At 42.4% G+C, this 18911-nt stretch overlaps 1 protein-coding gene across 3 annotated transcripts in view; it reads left to right on the top strand.

Moving 5' to 3' along the window:
* Positions 1–18911, top strand: part of pla2r1 (phospholipase A2 receptor 1) — a 28039-nt gene that overhangs the window by 3050 nt on the left and 6078 nt on the right. For 2 of the 3 annotated variants that reach the window (XM_053683241.1, XM_047158190.2), the window contains exons 3-24: positions 1872–2045; positions 3189–3353; positions 3434–3547; positions 4561–4713; positions 6076–6264; positions 6462–6619; positions 7956–8066; positions 10697–10809; positions 10941–11110; positions 11602–11813; positions 12584–12729; positions 12900–12984; positions 13248–13383; positions 13558–13593; positions 15049–15209; positions 16710–16774; positions 17005–17099; positions 17174–17310; positions 17650–17767; positions 17864–18003; positions 18095–18239; positions 18333–18571. In XM_053683241.1, coding sequence (XP_053539216.1) covers positions 1872–2045; positions 3189–3353; positions 3434–3547; positions 4561–4713; positions 6076–6264; positions 6462–6619; positions 7956–8066; positions 10697–10809; positions 10941–11110; positions 11602–11813; positions 12584–12729; positions 12900–12984; positions 13248–13383; positions 13558–13593; positions 15049–15209; positions 16710–16774; positions 17005–17099; positions 17174–17310; positions 17650–17767; positions 17864–18003; positions 18095–18239; positions 18333–18571 — 3062 coding nt within the window. The remainder of the gene's footprint in view (positions 1–1871; positions 2046–3188; positions 3354–3433; positions 3548–4560; positions 4714–6075; positions 6265–6461; positions 6620–7955; positions 8067–10696; positions 10810–10940; positions 11111–11601; positions 11814–12583; positions 12730–12899; positions 12985–13247; positions 13384–13557; positions 13594–15048; positions 15210–16709; positions 16775–17004; positions 17100–17173; positions 17311–17649; positions 17768–17863; positions 18004–18094; positions 18240–18332; positions 18572–18911) is intronic. The other variant, XM_047158191.2, reaches the window with a different exon arrangement.

Here is an 18911-nt window from a genome sequence, read left to right as displayed (position 1 = left end):
ACTATTATAGTTAGTCATTTATTTATTTGAGGGAAAGGATCCAATATGACATGTCTGTGAGTGTAAAGTATGTGAACGTTTGCTTTCGGTATCTGGTGTGACCCCCTTGTGTAGTAATGACTGTAACTAAACGTTTGCGGTAACTGTTGATCAGTCCTGCACATCGGCTCGGAGGAGTTTTAGTTCCTCAGTACAGAACAGCTTCAACTCTGGGATGTTGCTGGGTTTCCTCACATGAACCGCTCGCTTCAGGTTCTTCCACAACATCTCTATTGGATTAAGGTCAGGACGTTGACTTGGCCGTTCCAAAAGATTACCGTTATTCTTCTTTAACCGTTCTTTGGTAGAACGACTCGTGTGTTTAGGGTCGTTGTCTTGCTGCATGACTCACTTTCTCTTCAGATTCAGTTCACAGACGGATGTCCTGACTTTTTCCTTTAGAAATCGCTGGAATAATTCAGAATTCATTGTTCCATCAATGATGGCAAGTCGTCCTGGCCCAGATGCAGCAAAACAGACCCAAACCACGATACTACCACCACCATGTTTCACAGATGGGATAAGGTTCTTATGCTGGAATGCAGTGTTTAAATTTCTCCAAACATAATGCTTCTCATTTAAACCAAAAAGTTCTATTTTGGTCTCATCCATCAACAAAACATTTTTCCAACAGCCCTCTGGCTCGTCCAAGCGATCTATAGCAAACTGCAGAAGGGCAGCAATGTTCTTTCTGGAGAGAAGTTCCTGACTTTCTCTTTGCAACCCTTCCATGTACACCATTGTTGTTCAGTATTCTCCTGATGGTGCACTCATTAACATTAGCTAGTGTGAGAGGGGCCTTTAGTTGCTTAGAAGTTACCCAGGGCTCCTTTGTGACATCACTGACTATTACACGTCTTGCTCTTGGAGTGATCTTTGTTGGTCTACCACTCCTGGGGAGGGTAACAATGGTCTTGAATTTCCTCAATCTGTCTGACTGGTGGATCGGTGGAGTCCAAACTCTTTAGAGATGGTTTTGTGACCTTTTCCAGCCTGATGAGCATCAACAACTCTCTTTCTGACGTCCTCAAAAATCTCCACTGCTCGTGCCACGATACACTTCCACAAACGTGTTGTGAAGATCAGACTCTGATAGATCCCTGTTCTTTAATTGGGTTCTCTTTATCTACTTTCAGGACCTGGGTGAAAATATGACGTTTTAGTTCATATTCATGCAGAAATATAGAACATTCTCAAGGGTCCACAAACTTTCAAGCACCACCGTACATCTGATCTATAAACAAATGCATTAAACAGTCAGGTGTACACAGATTCCTACCAATTTATACAGTTTAAAACATCTAGTAAAGTCCTACTGTAAATGTGTTCGATTTCTGTGTTTCTGTAACGGCAACACTGCATACAGTATACACGCAGTTCCATTTAACATAACTATTTCATAACATTTAATAACTGCTATTTTGCTTCTCGCCTTAAAAATCTTTCAAAGATGAGCATCATTTTGATTTCGATTTGTGAATCATTTGCCAATATCAACTTTTCTTTTTTTTTTTTTTTTTAATGGAAGAGTAGCACACAAGATTTGATTAATGAAATGAACCGCAATGGGATTTGTGTTATTAGGAGGAAACAATCATTTCTCTTAACACCGGTTGATATTTTTTAAACCAGAGATCTCTCTATACAAACATGACATGACAATGGAGTTATACTATATATATATATAATATACATACTGATGCATCCACTGATTGAGATTACAGTACGGTAGGATATAACAGACCACATGATAGAGTGATTCATATTTGTGTGAATTGTTCGAATTCATCTCAGAAAAACCCCATTTTAAGTGTGTGTTCCTATGTTTGTAGAAATCCACACTCTGTTGGGGAATGCCCAGGGTTTGCCCTGTGCCCTGCCGTTTCAGTACAGTGGTAAGTGGTTCTGGGAGTGCACCACAGAAGGCAGAGAGGATCAGCACCTCTGGTGTGCCACCACCAGCAGCTATGACCAGGACCAGAAGTGGGGATTCTGCCCGACTGCAGGTACACACTGTCTAGATGTAGATAACACACACTATCACCAGTTTTATTGTTCGTATGATCTTCTGTTTTGATTAATTTAGTGTCATAGTGTAGGGACTGTACACACAGGTGCATCTCAGAAAATTTGAATATCGTGGAAAAGTTCATTTTTTTTCCCCCCGTAATTTAATTCAAAAAGTCGAACTTTCATATATTCTAGATTTGTTACACATAAAGTGAAATATTTCAATAGAGGTGAAGGCACTGCTGAGGTGTTCTGGAAGCCCACGTCGCTTTGATAGCGGCCTTCAGCTCGTCTGTATTGTCGGGTCTGGTGTCTCGTAGATTCTCTATGGGGTTCGGGTCAGGCGAGTCGGCTGGACGATCAAGCACAGTAACACTACGGTCAGTAAACCAGTTACTAGAAGTTTTGGCACTGTGGGCAGGTGCAGAGTCCTGCTGGAAAAGGAAATCAGCATCTACATAAAGCTCGTCAGCAGATGGAAGCATGAAGTGCTCTAAAATCTCCTGGTCGACGCTGCATCAACTCTCGACTTGAGAAAACTCAGTGGACCAACACCAGCAGATGACCTGGCACCTCAAATCATCACTGACTGTGGAAACTTCACACTGGACTTCAAGCAGCTCGGATTCTGTTCCTCTCCACTCGTCCTCCAGACTCTGGGACCTTGATTTCCAAATGAAACGCACAATTTACCTTCATCTTCCCCGTGATTGTGCTTGTGTACTGAACCAGACTGAGAGATTAAAGCCTCAGGAAACCTTTGCAGGTGTTTTGAGTTAATGATCTGATTAGAGCTCTTCTCACGTCCACATTTCTGTATTATAAATTCTTTATTCGAATATTTTGAGGTACTGGATTTTTGATTTCCGTGAGCTGTAAGTCGTAATCATCGAGATTAAAACCAAAAAAAGGCTTGAAATATTTCACTTTGTGTGTAATGAACATTTACTTAATTACAAAACATGAATTATTTGTTATAACAATTAGTATATACAGTGTCTAACTTCACCCTTGTCTGAATAGTATCCATACTCACTTTTTTTTTTATGTATATATTTTAGGAAAATACAAAATATAAATGACCTCCAAACCACTCGAGAGCATTCCTGTAAATTTCCTGTGCTTTATGTTTTGCACAGTGGCCGGTTGTGATTCGTTCTGGGAGAGCAGTGATGAACTGAAAGCCTGTTATCAGTTTAACTTGTACTCTCTTCTGACCTGGAGCCAAGCACTCATCTCCTGTCAGTCACAAGGAGCCAGTCTCCTGTCCATCACGCACACTGCGGAGCACGACTACATCCGAGGTGCACGCACGTATACACACGCACGCACGCACTCGTATACACATACAGTGCATGTTTATGAGCAACATTTCTCTCCACAGAAAGGCTTGAAGACATGGGTGTGATAGTCTGGACTGGGCTAAACCACCTAGCTCACGATGGGGGGTGGCAGTGGTCAGATGGATCCCCTCTCGCTCTGCTTCAGTATAGCTCAGGTTGGAGAGAATAGTCCTTTCCTTTCTGTAAATTCCAGTAACTGTTTACGCTGTAGCAGGGAATTTGTGAACGAATTCTGGTCGCACTGATTCGATTTCAAAACAGTTCTTTAGTCATGTTGATCCATCTTGATTTTATATTGATTTTTCAGCCTAGATTAGGACTTCTTCGTCTTCTTTTTTTTTTTTTTCTCCTCAGCATAACCACTGTATTCTTTTCTTCTTTTAAAGCATCACTACGAATATTATCATTTTTATTTTTATGTGTTTGCATTTAGGCAGTCAGGATGAATTTCATAGTTCAAGCTCAAATGCATTTTGAGAGTGCTATAAATCTGCTTTTATGTTATACCCGATGTAGTTAGCGCATATATGGTGAACCTGAGCCGTTTGGAATATGTGTGCATCATTTCTGTGTAAAGATGAGATGAAAATGGTGGATTTGACAGTATGTGGGTCCCAGGTAGCGTAATGAGTGTCAAATCGTAATAAATCTAAATAGAAACGAATGTGAAACATTAAGAATTAAAGACAAGGCAAGGGAAGCGCTAAGCACCCTATTCGACATATATGAGGTCACAGATCAGATACCCAGAGTTGGTTACTGTCACTCTGATTGATAGGGGAGGGAGGGACGCCATCCCTCCCACCGAGAGAGCCGGGACAGTTTTAACGTCATGGACTCCTGGCCACAGATAGCTCAGGATTCATTCTCGCGATCTCCTGAAGAGAAGGTGAACACGCGTGTGGTGGACCGTACGGGTTCCTTGAAAGTAATCCTAGAACTTCTGTAGAACTTTGTTGATGTTTTTCTAGTAAAAATGTCTGTGTACAGCTTCCTGTAAATGTCTGATTGTGACATTTTGTGCATCAATGCAGAAAAGCAGTGCACCTTAGAATGAATTCTTTTCCAATCCCTAACTGTAATTAACGTTGTAACTGCTGGCTGGACTAAATGATTGTGCACACTATAATTCAAGTTGCCCTCTTTCCACGTTTCCTTCTGTGGCCAGACATGACGTCACTCGTGGTGGGACAGAACCAGCTGTGTGGAGTGTTTAACTCAGCTCTGGGGACAGGGTACTGGCAGAGCTTGTCCTGTGATTCTGCTTTGCCTTACATCTGCAAGAAAACCCCCAATATCAGCAGGACAGCCGAGCCTATTGGTAACAAGCCTGATTTCTCCATCCAGCTCTATCCGATCCATCCATCGGATATATCTACACATCCAATAATCCACATCAGATCCATTTTGTCCATCCATCAATTCATCCATCCAGACACATCAGATACCTCTTTTCTTTATTTTTCCTTCCATCAATCCATCCATTCAACCAACCACATCATACACCTCCATTCATCCATGTAGATATTCAACCAGCTATTCAATTATCCATCTTATCGATTTGTCCACAATAGATCTCTAGATCCATCCACATCAGATTCATCTATACATCCAATAAACCACAGTATCCAGCTGTACATCCATATATATCAGATTAATCTATATATCCAGGAATTGGCATCAGAACCATCTATCCATCCATCCATTCAACCATTTGTCCAATCACACCATATATTCATCCATCCATCCATCTGTTCAACCCTATATTCTTCCATCCATCCATCCATCCATCCATCCAGTGATCAGACATGTCAGTCTAGTCTATAGATCCATCCATTCAATCATTCATCCACTTAACCATATATTCATCCTTCCATCAATCATTCAACCATATATTCATCATCCATCCATTCAACCATATATTCATCATCCATCCATCCAGTGATCAGACATGTCAGTCCAAACTATTTATCCATCCATTCGATCATTCATCCACTCAACCATATATTCATCCATCCATCAATCCATTCAACTACATATTTATCCATCCATCAATCCATCCAATGATCAGACATGTCAGTCTAATCTATACATCCATCCATTCAATCATTCATCCACTCAACCATCTAATCATCCATTCAAGCATATATTCACCCATTCATCCATCCAGTGATCAGACATGTCAGTCCAATCTATCCATCAATCCATTCAACTATATATTCATCCTTCAATCCATTGAACTATATATTCATCCATCCATCAACCCATCCAACAATTAGACATGCCAGTCCAATTTATCCAGCCTCCATGCAAAAAGCCATTTATAAATACATGTTCAGCTGTTCTTGTCCTTGCATCAAACCACAGGCAATAAGTCTCATATCCGAATGTGAAAGTTCAATGATTTTTGATAATGTAGTCACAGGGAGCTTCTGTCATTTATTTCAGTTTTATAAGGCAATTTCGAAGCTGCCCTGATGGATAGATCTGCGAATGTAAATCCTCGATATTAGTGAGTTAGAATGCACCCTTTTCCTCTGGTGATCTTTTTTCCTTGGTGTAGAGTTTGGGTGTGAATGTTCTACCGATCTGTGGCCCACATTAGACATACATTCACACATTTGCACTGCAGAAACGAAAAGGTTTTCCGTTCGAACTCGTAATGTGGTACTCTCCGATTCAGATAACTGGCAGTATAAGAGTACGCTGTGTCTCGATGGTTGGATCGATCACAATGGCTTCTGTTATCGCTATGTGGATGAGAAGGGAAGCTGGGACAACTCCTCTAACACATGCAAGGCTCTCGGGGCACAGCTGACCAGCATCCACTCCCTCTCTGAGCAGGAGCTACTGTTAGCGCTCCTTATTAACGGTTAGCCCGAATGTTTCATATTCTTCATTTTTCTAATGAGTAGAGAGTCACTGTTTCTGTTTCAGGTGTATATGATGATAAAGCTAAAAAGATGACGTTTAACATATGACTATAACTGTTGCTCAGAGTTAGTAATAAATACATGAGCCTTTCAGAACATTGTCATGGGTTGTCTTTATTTTCCGTTCGGGTTCTAGCCTCTGACTCGAAGGTGTGGATCGGTTTATATATGGAGTCTGGTTCCCCAGCAGTTGAGTGGTCAGATGGCTCGCCTCTCACTCTTACATCCTGGCAACGGCAGCAGCCTTTTCCTCGCCGTGAAGACAAACGCATGTGCGTTGCCGCAGACAGGAAGGTGAGATCCGCCGGCATACGTCAGACGTCAGCAAGAGCACCGTTGCGTTTCTTTATTATTGAATGCGCAGGTAGACAGGATCCGATGAGCTCATAAACTAACGCAAGCCGCCGTATGCAGGGCTGCACGGTAATAATTCAATCGGTTAGTTGATCAGGTCATTTTATTACAAGTTCTCATTTTAAATCATTATAAAGCAGCGTTTTCGGACACATCTGAAGCCTTTCAAATCTCTGAATCAGAATAAGACTTCTCTTTTTGCTCATATTACTTGAGTATATTATGTAATAATAATCATAATATTAAACTTTATTTTGATATAGCACCTTTAAAGCAGCTTCTGAAGGCATTTTACACAATGAGAAAATACCAGTACATAGATAAAAACACAAAGCGTACAAAAACAGACTTGAATACATCTTTAATATGAGCAGGAAGTGCATTCCAGAGTCTAGGAGCATAGGACGAGAAAGCTCTGTCCCCTACAGATCTCAACCGTGTCTGTGGGACAGCAAGTAAACCAGCTCGAGAGGAGCGGAAATGACGCTTGGGAGTATATTAAGTTAAAAGCGCAGACAGATACTGAGGAGCCAGACCATGCAGCGCCTTATAGGTGAGCATAAGGATTTTAAAATCCGCGTGAATCCTGACCGGGAGCCAGTGCGAGGACTTCAGTACTGGAGCGATGTGTTCATTTCTCCTGACACCGGTCAGGATCCTAGCAGCAGAGTTTTGGCACACATTGCAATTTATTTAGTGTGGCTTTAAGGAACCCCAGCAAGAACTGCATCGCGGTAATCGATACGAGAAAATACAGAAGTGTCGATAAGCCTTTCAGTCACAGAAGTCTAGCGATGTTTCTGAGAAGAAAAAAGATCAACTCGAATCAGATACGATATGACTCCTAGATTTTTTTTCTATTTAGTTTGGAACCCCGAAGCAGAGCCGTCTACATTCAACATTAGTGAATCAGCTTTACGAAGCAGATGAGAAGAGCCCATAAGCAAAACCTCAGTCTTATCACTATTAAGACATAAAAACGTTTTGGGTCAGCCATGTTTTTATCTCAGAAATACAATGTGATAATACGAGCGAATATAAATCCGAGTATCGTCTGCGTAGAAGGGATTAATTAAGCCCGAGTGATCTTAAGAGAAACCCAAGAGGAAATGTATAAATACTAAAAAGTAAGGGGCCTAAAATTGATCCCTGAGGGACACCAGTTAGAACAGAGCCAATCTCACACCTGAAACCACTCATAATTAAGTGATTGTGATCAGAAATACAATAGCCTTAGCATCTGTCTTTTTTTTTTGTATGTGTTTGTGCATTGCAGAACGGGAACTGGGAGTTTGTGGAGTGTGAGAAGATGTATCCAGCAGTTTGTCGTACCGTTGGTCTTGTACCCCTACACCCAACAGGAGAATGGGATGAAGGCTGCCCAGAGGTAGACCAAAAAAAAACCAAAAAACCCCAGCTGTATTAACATCACATCCCGCATGACTACATACAGTACACCGAGTTTTGTTATACACAGCAAATAAACGTATTCATACTTAAATGTCATTTTTATGAAGAACGGTCGAGTCGAGAAAGAAACTTACGAAAGCACCAGTATCGTTTGGATCTATAGTCTTCGTTATAGATACCACTGAAGCTGTAACATCACAATATTCGTCATATTTATTTAGAGATTTCTGAACGACTACACGGGTCACAACCTCATAACTCGGGTACTCGTCTGTATGGAGTTTCGCATCTTCTCCCCATGTCCTCATGGCTTTTCTTCAGGGGCCTCTGGTTTCCTCCCTGTGCCAGAAGATGCTAAATTGACGCTGTAGTGTGAATGAGTGCGATAGTGTGTGCAGTGTACTCTATGATGGATTGGCATCTCATTCAGGGTGTGTTCCTGTGTTCCCATGCCCAGTGATCCCGGGACAGGCTCTGGATCCACCGCAGCCCCGGCGTTCCCGAAGATGAACGAATAAACGACCGCATTCAGATATCGAAAATAACTTGATACGTGCAAAAAAAAAATCCAATTTTGGCAAAAATTCAAGCAGTGCATTTCCCCGAGGCTTAAGTAATCTGCTAACGGGAAAACACTGGGTCTACATGGACCGGTCCATAATCGGATTTTATTCGAAATATAATAGTAATGAGTCTTTATTGGTCACGTATACATTACAGCACAGTGAATTTCTTTTCTTCGCATACCCCCTGCATGCCAGGAAGTTGGGGTCAGAGTGCAGGGTCGGCCATGATACAGCGCCTCCTGGAGCAGAGAGGGTTAAGGGTCCAACAGTGGCCCTCATATATGATGTATGACACAAGCACACCTCTTCATCTGCTCTCATGCTAATAAATCCACTGAAGAAGAAGGATGGGCCATAAAATGTCATTTCCCTGGATGTATTTTATTTTATTAAACATGGACTTCTGCCGCTCCTAAATATTACTTGTATACGATTGTACAGATTACACAGAAAGCCATCGTCTTCAAGCTTCTTGGGCAGCTCATGACATAGCCACCACTGGAATAATCTGTTAATGCCTGTTTAATTGTGTGTGTGTGTGTGTGCATGGAAACACACTCACTGGCGTGCAGAGTGGTACAGAGTGGTTATTGGTACAGACACAGGGCCCGTGTGGGTCTCTGCACAGTTCAAAGTGGGGTTTGGAGAGAACAAAAGTGGGGTGGGAGTGACCCCAGAGCAGGGCGAACGAGAGAGACAATAGTCTGATTCAACAGTCGACATGTGACAGCCTGAACTTTTATCGGGCAAGGAATTGGCCCCGTGACAGGGATTGTTGGAGAATGACAAACTGACATGAGCGGCAGCATGCCCAAAGACAAAAGAAGACAGTGTCTGGATCCGGACTGAAGAGCAAACGCATGCACGTACACACTAGCACACATGCTGGCAGATATTCTACTTACATGCAGGCTTGATATAGAAAATTCCCCCCACTGTGCACTGACCATTAATGCCCGCACACACACACACACACACACACACATAGACACACTAAAATCACCATTCGAGACGTATAAAAGGCAGTACGTAAATGATGGCAGATGGTTCCAGATCATTTCAGGCTAGTTTATGTTACAGGCAGTATGTGTGTGTGCCTGTAAGATGAGGGTCAGTGCAATCAGGGCCAAACGAAGAGCAATTGTGTAAACAAAGTCAGGCAGCTTGATGAGATCTGCCCTCTCTTACTGACCCCTGAAGCAGATCCCAGACCCGGAATCTAGCTGGCTCACACCAGATGGACGCAGTCAGGGGCCTTAGTGCCGCGTGCCTGACTGAAATTCTAAGAAAATGAACATTTGCACGTATTTCTTAAGTTTCTCCGGTTTTTCAAGCGTATATTTGGGTGTTTCTGCCTATGTTGTGCGTTAGTAGTGGGAGTCGACAGAGACCACATCATTTACTCCAGCAGTCTGACATTATGATCGAAGAATCATCTTGCGCATGAATTGTGATTCGTAACCGAAAGCGCTTATTAAAGCGCACCTATTATGGTTTTGAAACGTGCCTAGTTTTAAAGGTCTCGTACGATAGATTTACATGCATCCGAGGTCAAAAAACACTTTAATGTGCTCAGAATTTAAACTGCAGCATTACCGTTTTTCCCCCAGTGTCACAAACGACTCAATAAATGATCCGTTCTGATGGATTCATTCTAAACTCCGCCTTTCAGAGAGCATACTCTGCTCTGATTGGTCAGATGTCCCAGTCTGTTGTGATTGGGCTTTGTGTTACAAACCTACGTAGGTTAGTACAGGAAGTAAAGTCTGGAATCACTAACGACTCGTTTCAGCTGTTCAGAATCGATTCCTTCTTTTAGGAGTCGATAACTCCGTTTGTCGTGCGCTTTGATTTCTGAAACTTTGCAGACTTTTTACATTCGCAAACAGCTCGATAACACACTGGGTCTCTGTATGTGTAATATCTGAAAAACCATAATCGGTGCACTTTAAGCGTTTCCTGTGTGTTTGGAAGTGTCTAGTTTTTGTGTCGCGTCTCTCTGTGGCGCTCCAGCATCGGTGCTCTGTCTTTGTAATTAAAGGGATGGAAGAGGAAGGGAAACTCCTGCTACAAGATTGCCGATGAGGAGCAGACGTTCAAGGAGGCAGCGAAGGGTTATTACTGTAAATCATCTCTCGTCACTATCGAGGACAGGTATGCAATCATTTATTTATTTATTTATTTATTTATTTATTTATTTATTGAAGAACACCAGTACCTGTGTTGTAATTATTCTCCATCATTATTATCCCACGTTATTCAGTGAGCCTTTTATCTTCCCGCAGGTTTGAGCAAGCGTTTCTGAACAGCCTGATCAATGCAAAGAACGGCGCCGCGTCCCAGTTTTACTGGACCGCTCTCCAGGACCAGAACAGGACCGGAGATTATCGCTGGTTGATGCAGAACGGCTCCACAACAACCCTCGCGTACACCAACTGGAACCGCCACCAGCCCTGTGAGTCAACACTGCTGTCGGTAACCCTTATGCTCAGCTTGTTAGGGGTGTTTCCGTGCATGTTTCCTAAAGATACTACGCAGTGCCCTCCGAAATTATTGGAACGGCAAGGCATTTGGAAGACATTTGGGTTCGAGATCCAAAGACGAACATGAGAAGACAGTTTAGAATTTCAGCTTTTATTTCCTGGTGTTCATGAACATCAGCACATTTTGTATCGAACCACCCAATTTGTAGGTGAGCAAAAATATTGGAACGTGTGACCGACATCTTGTTACACAGGCGTGTCCTGTTAGATTGATCGTTTAAACAATAAATAACTCAGAACATCTCCTCTTGGTTTTAGCCTTCAGTTTCAGTTGCCAAGAATGCATTTGTTGTTTAAAAAAGATAATCCAACACGAAGATCGAAATTAAAGCCGTAAGGGTTAGGGACCTGAAACATGGCAACTGTGGCGTGGTATGTGATTAAATGTGAATATGTTTTGTAGTAGTGACCGGAGGAGGTTGCGTGGCAATGGCAGGAGGGCAATGGCTCGGGCACTGGGAGGTGAAGAATTGCAATTCCTATAAGGCCTTAGCGGTGTGCGAGCAGAGCGTGAGCAGTTACCATGACGTCATCTTTCCCATACCACACGTAGACATCTTTAAACCCTGTAAGGACGGATGGGAGAGTCATCCTGGTCTGCATCACTGCTACAAGGTGTGAGACGCATTCCAGTGCCAGTAAACACACCCGAGTTCGGGCGGTACCAGATTTGAATCAATACCGAATGAAAACATAACACTCAAAGTACTTTATTACAAAAATACACAGTACTGATTATACCATGAAAACTTATTGTGTTTTTTTTTTTTTTTTTTTTTAAATGTAATACATATTGCTGTGTATTGACTATTGATAAATATCAAGGTAAATAAAAGATATACATCCAAGCCGAACCAAAAAGTAACGCTCCAAATAACAAACAAACAAAAAAAAAAACATCCAAAATGGATTTTTTACATAAAAAAAAACACTTTAAATAACACAACAAAATTTGTCAGCGATAGTTTTTTATTTCGCCTCTAGAGGCTGCTCTCATATTGTATACAGACCTAACCGGGAAAAACTATCGGTGTGGGCAAAACCGATCAATCTGAGACAGAAATCTGAGACAGAAAGAAATCTGATACCTCTAAATAATTAGGATCCATATACAGTATCGTTAGCTTTCTTATTACTCTGACTGTAGTTAGTACCCAATTATTTCACAGTAGGTTGTAAATGATAGGCCTTACCATGACTAAGTGACCAAACATTACGGGGGGATTATATATATATATATATATATATATATATATATATATATATATATATATATATATATATATATATATATATATATATATATATATATATATATATATATATATATGTACTTTCAGGGTTTTGTAATAAGCTAACATTCAGTTGTTTCTCGGGCCTCTCAGGTGTTCCACAACGAGAAGATCTTGATGCGTCGCTCGTGGTCTGAAGCCGAGTTTTTCTGCCGGGCTCTTGGCGCGGACCTTACCAGCTTCCACTATTACGAGGACCAGGCCTTTGTCAAACAGCTCCTGACTAAGATGTTTGACAGGTTGGCTCACACAGTGTCATTAGGCATTTCAGACTCTCATCTCTGTTTTGTAATTCGTTAATAAATAAATAAATAAACAAAACAACTCTGGTTAGAGCGATTTTGTTCGAGGAGTTCTGCTTCCTCTCACTCTGTCTTTCTGTCCCGCTCTTTCTGTTCTTCTCCTCCAGTACAGAGGGTCGCTGGTTCTGGGTTGGCCTCACTAAACGAGATCCACAGTCTGCTGGAGCCTGGGAGTGGTCAGACGGCACACCGGTAAGGAGAGAGAGAGAGAAATGGATACATGACCGTCTAGCGAGATTCTGTATGTATATGCCTCTCTTTACAAGTCGTTTGAACGAGATATGATCCACATTGTCTTGCCGTTTTCCTTAATGCTGATAAATGCAAACGCGGTTTCTTACACCGGGTAAACGAACTGCATCCTCCAGCGGTCGTAGTGTTTTTGCGCTCAGCCGCTAATGCGTCAGTCGAAGCGATGAGGTCGGTTCAGTCCCATTCGAATGCGTGTCTTACAGGTGGTGAAATCTTTCATAGAGGACAAGAACGACGATGTGAGCACTCACGAGTGTGCCGTGTACAGCGATCTAACCAACACTCTCACACCCCGACCCTGTGACGCCAAACATGAATGGATCTGCAAGGTGCCAAGAGGTGGGTCTGGGGTTATCCGTGCATGTTTGTATGTACGTGTGTTACACACAGCATTTATAGAGAGTCTCTCAGCTTAAGCTTTCATTCCAGATTCATTGTAATTTTATCATACATTATAATTGCACGACTACTAACATTCCCATGTTGTTGTTTTGTTTGTTTGTTTTTTTTTAGGTGTGGAGTTAACAAAGCCTTATTGGTACAGCAATCGTAAGTGAAACACTAGAAACTTTTGTCTATTACTGCTTTCAAGAAGCTGAAAAAATCGAATCCGAAGACCAATATTTCTCAGCCAAGAAGAAGACAATAGTGTCGTTTCTTTCAACTCAGATAAACAGCTGTGCCGGACAGGGTCGGGAGGGTCACTTTAAAAATGTACTCCGTTACAAATGACGTCGTCAAAAATGTAATCCGAGTACCACAATATGAAAGTAATGTAATCTGATCGTTCTTGGATGACTTCAAGGTCACATATGTAAATAAAGTCAAGAGAAAAGCAGTATGATCTAAAATACTTTTTTTTGGGGGGGGGGGGGGGGGGGGGGCGGTCATATATATATATATATATATATAATGTATATGTGTGTATATATATATATATATATATATATATATATATATATATATATATATATATAAATATAAATAGAATTGGTTTCACGCTACCCATGTTTTACATTTTTTACTACATTCTTTTGAATGTCCATGGAATAAAATATCAGATGCCACGAATGAACCTTCTGCCATCGTTTACACATCTGAATGGGCGTGTAATACGAAGCAGTGTGATAACATGAAATAAAAAATGACCTTATATGGACACGGGCATCGTTTCGACTCGGGACAGCTGGCGTTTGTCTGACGCCGAGCACCTTCCCACGTTCACTGAGAGTAGGCTAACGGTTGAGAGGCAGGAATCTGGGCAATAGTTTTTGCAAGGCTTTTATAATCGACCAATCGGTGTGCGAGAAGGCGGGAATTACAGAGAGGGGTGCAGTATTAGACCATAAGCACATCATAATGACACTAAAGCCGAGTCCTGGACATTTTCTCGAATTTAGACGCTTTTTGAAGGTCTGAAAAAGAGGACGAGTCACCCTAACAGCGAGTCACGACCGGCAAGAGAGAACCAGAACTATAATCAAGCAGCTGTCTATACTGTGTTATGTCAAACGATTCATTTCTTTGGTTTTATTTATTTATTTATTTTAAATGTCATCCCGATAGGGTTCCTTTTTTCTTTTTTTTCTGATTACTGTTTTTTTTTTTTTTTTTGTTGACATAAGTGTATTACGGATTACAGTTACCGGTTTTTCGTATCCCGATTACATAACGCCGTTACACGTAGTCCGTTACTCCCCAAACCTGTCTATCAGCAATAGACATAATGATCTATAATGACATATACGTATAAAGACATGTTTCACAATGTTATCACAAGTTTGCATGATCTATGCCACAGCCATCCGAAAGAGCACATTCTGTGCTTATTTGTGTCTCTGCTGATGGTGTGTTTTGTGATTTTTATTTATTTTTTCCTTCAAAAGAGCATTATGGGAAACTTTAATACAGGCTAATTTGATCTGCGTGATGATATAACGGTCAGGCCCTATTGCTAAGTGATAGACATTGTGTTAACTCTGCTTGCCACCACTATGTGTGCAGAGAATGAACCATGGGTGTTCTACCGTGGAGCCGAGTACTACTTGGCCAGCCAGGCGTTCCCTTGGGAGGTCGTGTTGTTCGCCTGCAAGATGATGGGAGCAGATTTGTTGTCCTTACACTCCAAAGAGGAACTGGCGTTCATCAAAGAACGCATGATGAAAGTAGGTCAACACGCACACATGTAGTGCCAGAGTGGAATACATTTCTCTTTCCACATACAAAGAACAACATAAACAGTGCACTACAGCGTGTCCCAAAAGTCCCATATATACTGTAGGGCAGGGGTTCCCAAACTTGTCCAGGGCAAGGCCCCCCAAATGGCATTAACATTTGACCGAGGCCCCCCTTTATAAAATACAGATTTCTGAATATATCCCCCTTTTTTTATTAATAATGACATCTTACATATTTACATTACATTAGGAATTGATTGTGTGTGTGTGGTTGTATGAGAGTGAGAAAAAGAAAACATACTAGTGGGAGGGATGGGCTTGGTGGATCCGATACAGTTTGTCAAGCCTGGCCAAATTGTTGAGCCCCCCGGGTGCCCCCTGGTGGCCCCCACTTTGAAAACCACTGTTATAGGGGACTATTATACTGTATATATACTGTAGCTGCACCACTGTGCCTTCGTCAGTGCATGATCCCTGACGTCGACGTCTCAGTCGGTCCGCAACACTTCCAGTCTTTTTTGTATTTGTTAATAAGTTTGGCAACAGTGGCATGTGTTACGTCCATCGCAACCACGCGACAGCTAACCGATCCAGCCATGAGAATGATTTCAATATGTTCTTCCGCTGTGGCGCTGTGTGTGAAGAGTTTGCGTGTTCTCCCCGTGCTGCGGGGGTTTCCTCCGGGATCTCCAGTTTCCTCCCCCAATCCAAAGACATGCACAGTATTCTGATTGGCATTTCCAAAGTATCTGTTGTCACTGAATGGGTGAGTGAGTGTGTATGTGATTGTGCCCTGTGATGGATTGGCACCCCATCCAGGGTGTACCCCGCCTCGTGCCCTATGCTCCCTGGGATCGGCTCCAGGTTCCCCGTGACCCTGAAGGATAAGCGGTACAGAAAATGGATGGATGGATGAACTAAGTATGAAAAATGGATACGGGAAAATATGCATCTCCCCTGTGTCTGGAGACTTTTGGGACACCTTGTATATGGATTTAGCAAATTTAAGGACACTAAATATCAACCGATAATGAAAACTAACTTGGGTTGATGTCTGATGAATCAACTGATAGTTGATGCCGAATGAAAACATAACCCTTAAAGTCAAATATCTCAACTATTAATAAATATTAAGGTGCATAAAAGATGTACATCCAAACTGAACCAAAAAGTAACACTCTGAATAACGAATAAAAACAGAGACATCCGAAATGAATCAAAACCACTTCAATTAACACAACAAAAATTTGTCAGCGGTGGTGTTTATTTCGCCTCTAGAGGCCGCTCTCGTGCTATATAATGGCAGCGGACCCTTCTCAGCCGCTCCCTCTACTAGACACCTTCATGGTGGTGTGAAGACTGGACGCTTACTCTAGACTGGAGCGGTGTTGGCTGTGCAAAAGCAAAATAAGAAGTGATCTCTCACTTTTTGTTTTCTATTTTCTCCCCTTTCGCTCGTTTTTTCTCCCTCTCTCATCTTTTTTTTAGGCTGCTCATAGTACTGCTGAATGGTGGATTGGTCTAACAGCTGACAGCGCACACGACGGCTTCAGGTGATTTTTACGTATTTAAATTTTATTTGAATAAACCGATTTTCTGGATGAAGAAGTCTATGTTTATCAGAATGAACAGCGCTTACGGTAATACTCCGGTGTTTTATTTGTAATATTTCTCTAAATATACTCATCCTGAGCAAGTCCAACACAGTGCTTATTTAAGTGTGCATGACTGCGTGTCTGTGTGTATTCTCCTGATCGTGTGTGTGTGGATCTGCGTCCTACAGGTGGACTGATGGAACAGCCCTAGATTACGAGAACTGGAAAAGCGGAATGCCTTTGAGACAACCTGGACAAAAATGCGTCTCTATGTCCCTGACTGGTGAGCAGCACCCACATGTTCTCGAGCACACTCGACCGACACACGGTCTCGCTAACCGTACGCGTTCTGTGTAGGGGCGTGGTCTACGGGTCGTTGTATGGATCTTCACGGTTCCGTGTGTAAACGCAGGACCGTATCGGTGGTGGAGACCCCACGGGAGCCTCACTTTATCGGCGCCTGCCCAGAAAAGTGGTTCTACTTCGGCCATAAGGTGTGAATCACGGACACACACTCGATTTTTCAACCGTCCCAATATAAATGAATAAAAAAGACGACAGGTATTTGAATTAGGGTTAGATGTGTTCATGTAAAACCGTCAGGTTTAGGTTGGTGCACACACACACACACACACACACACACACACACACACACACACACTTGGTTATGTAGGAATATACAATTTTCATTGACAATGCAGTCAGTAAGTTAAACATTAGGAAAGGCAAAACAAACACTTCAACAAGACGCGTGAAAGTTGTCGTAATATTCAATGAAAAGCGTCATTGGCGAGGTGAGGTTTCTTATCGCACCCTTTGGTTCGATCGACTAGTGTCTGTTGCTGCATCTCCCGCTCCGGCCGGAGGAGGGGAAGAGCTGGAAGGATGCTCGGTCTATCTGCTCTAGCTTCCAAGGCATGCTGGTGACAATCGAGGACGAGATCGAGCAAGGTGAGGCCGCTCACCTCTGAACCCGAACCACACGATGACTCCAAAATAAACAAATAAATAAATAAACGGCACAAAACCCTCCGTTTCTTTTTGAAGCTTACATCACCATGCTGCTTCACGGCGAGTCCGAGGGAGTCTGGATTGGCTTGCAGGATGCAGACACCATGAAATGGACCAATGGGAAGCCTGTAACGTACACCAACTGGTCACCTGTAGAACCAGAGCATTCTGTCACTGTAGGTGGAGATGTGCTTAACTCCAGGAAAGAGTTTGTGTTTAAGTGTGATCTTGCTTGTGATATGACTTGTGTGTGTGTGTTGTCTACAGCGGGAGGAGTGGTTGGGCGAGGGGACTGAAGTTGAACCATTGTGCACTGTTCTGTCCAACACTCACAACTTTCACTTTACGGGAAAGTGGTACAAGGAGAAGTGCGACCAGAGTGGCTTCGGCTTTGTGTGTCAAAAACCACAAGGTGTGATCAGACGCCTCTATGTGTTTGTGTATCTGTACTCATGACTGACACTAAATCAGTAATTCGCCCCCCCCCCCCCCCCCCCCACTTCAGACAAAACCAGACGTCCGTCTCAGTCATATCCTGGCCCTGCGTCCCTAGAGTTCTCCGAGTACAAGAACCGGAGTTACCGTGTTGTCCACGGCAACATGAGCTGGTACAAGGCCTTGACTGCTTGTGTGGAGGTAAATGCAGAGCTCGTGAGTATCACCGACCCGTTTCATCAGGCCTACCTCACTGTACTGGTGAACCGACTGGGAGCCCCGCACTGGATCGGACTTTTGAGTCAGGACGTAAGTATACCTATACAGTAACGTGTGTGTGTGTGTGTGTCTGTACAGTTGTGCCCAAAAGTTTGCACACCCCTTGCAGAATCTACTAAATCTTAATACTGTTAACAAAATAAGAGGGATCATAAAAATCCCATGCTGGTTCTTTTTTATTTATTTAGTTCTGTCCTGAATAATCTATTTCACTTAACTTATCTAGTCCACAAGACAAGATAACAGCTGAATTTATAAAAAATCACCCCGTTTAAAAGTTTACACACCCTTGATTCTTAATCCTGTGTGTGGTTACCTGGATGATCCACGTCTGTGTTTATGTTCTGTGAGAGTTGTTCACGAGTCCCTT

Source organism: Ictalurus punctatus, chromosome 10 (assembly GCF_001660625.3).
Source record: "Ictalurus punctatus breed USDA103 chromosome 10, Coco_2.0, whole genome shotgun sequence".
NCBI classification, from domain to species: domain Eukaryota; kingdom Metazoa; phylum Chordata; class Actinopteri; order Siluriformes; family Ictaluridae; genus Ictalurus; species Ictalurus punctatus.
The sequence above is the reverse complement of the archived record's forward strand: the minus strand, read 5'-3'. Positions and strand labels throughout refer to the sequence as shown.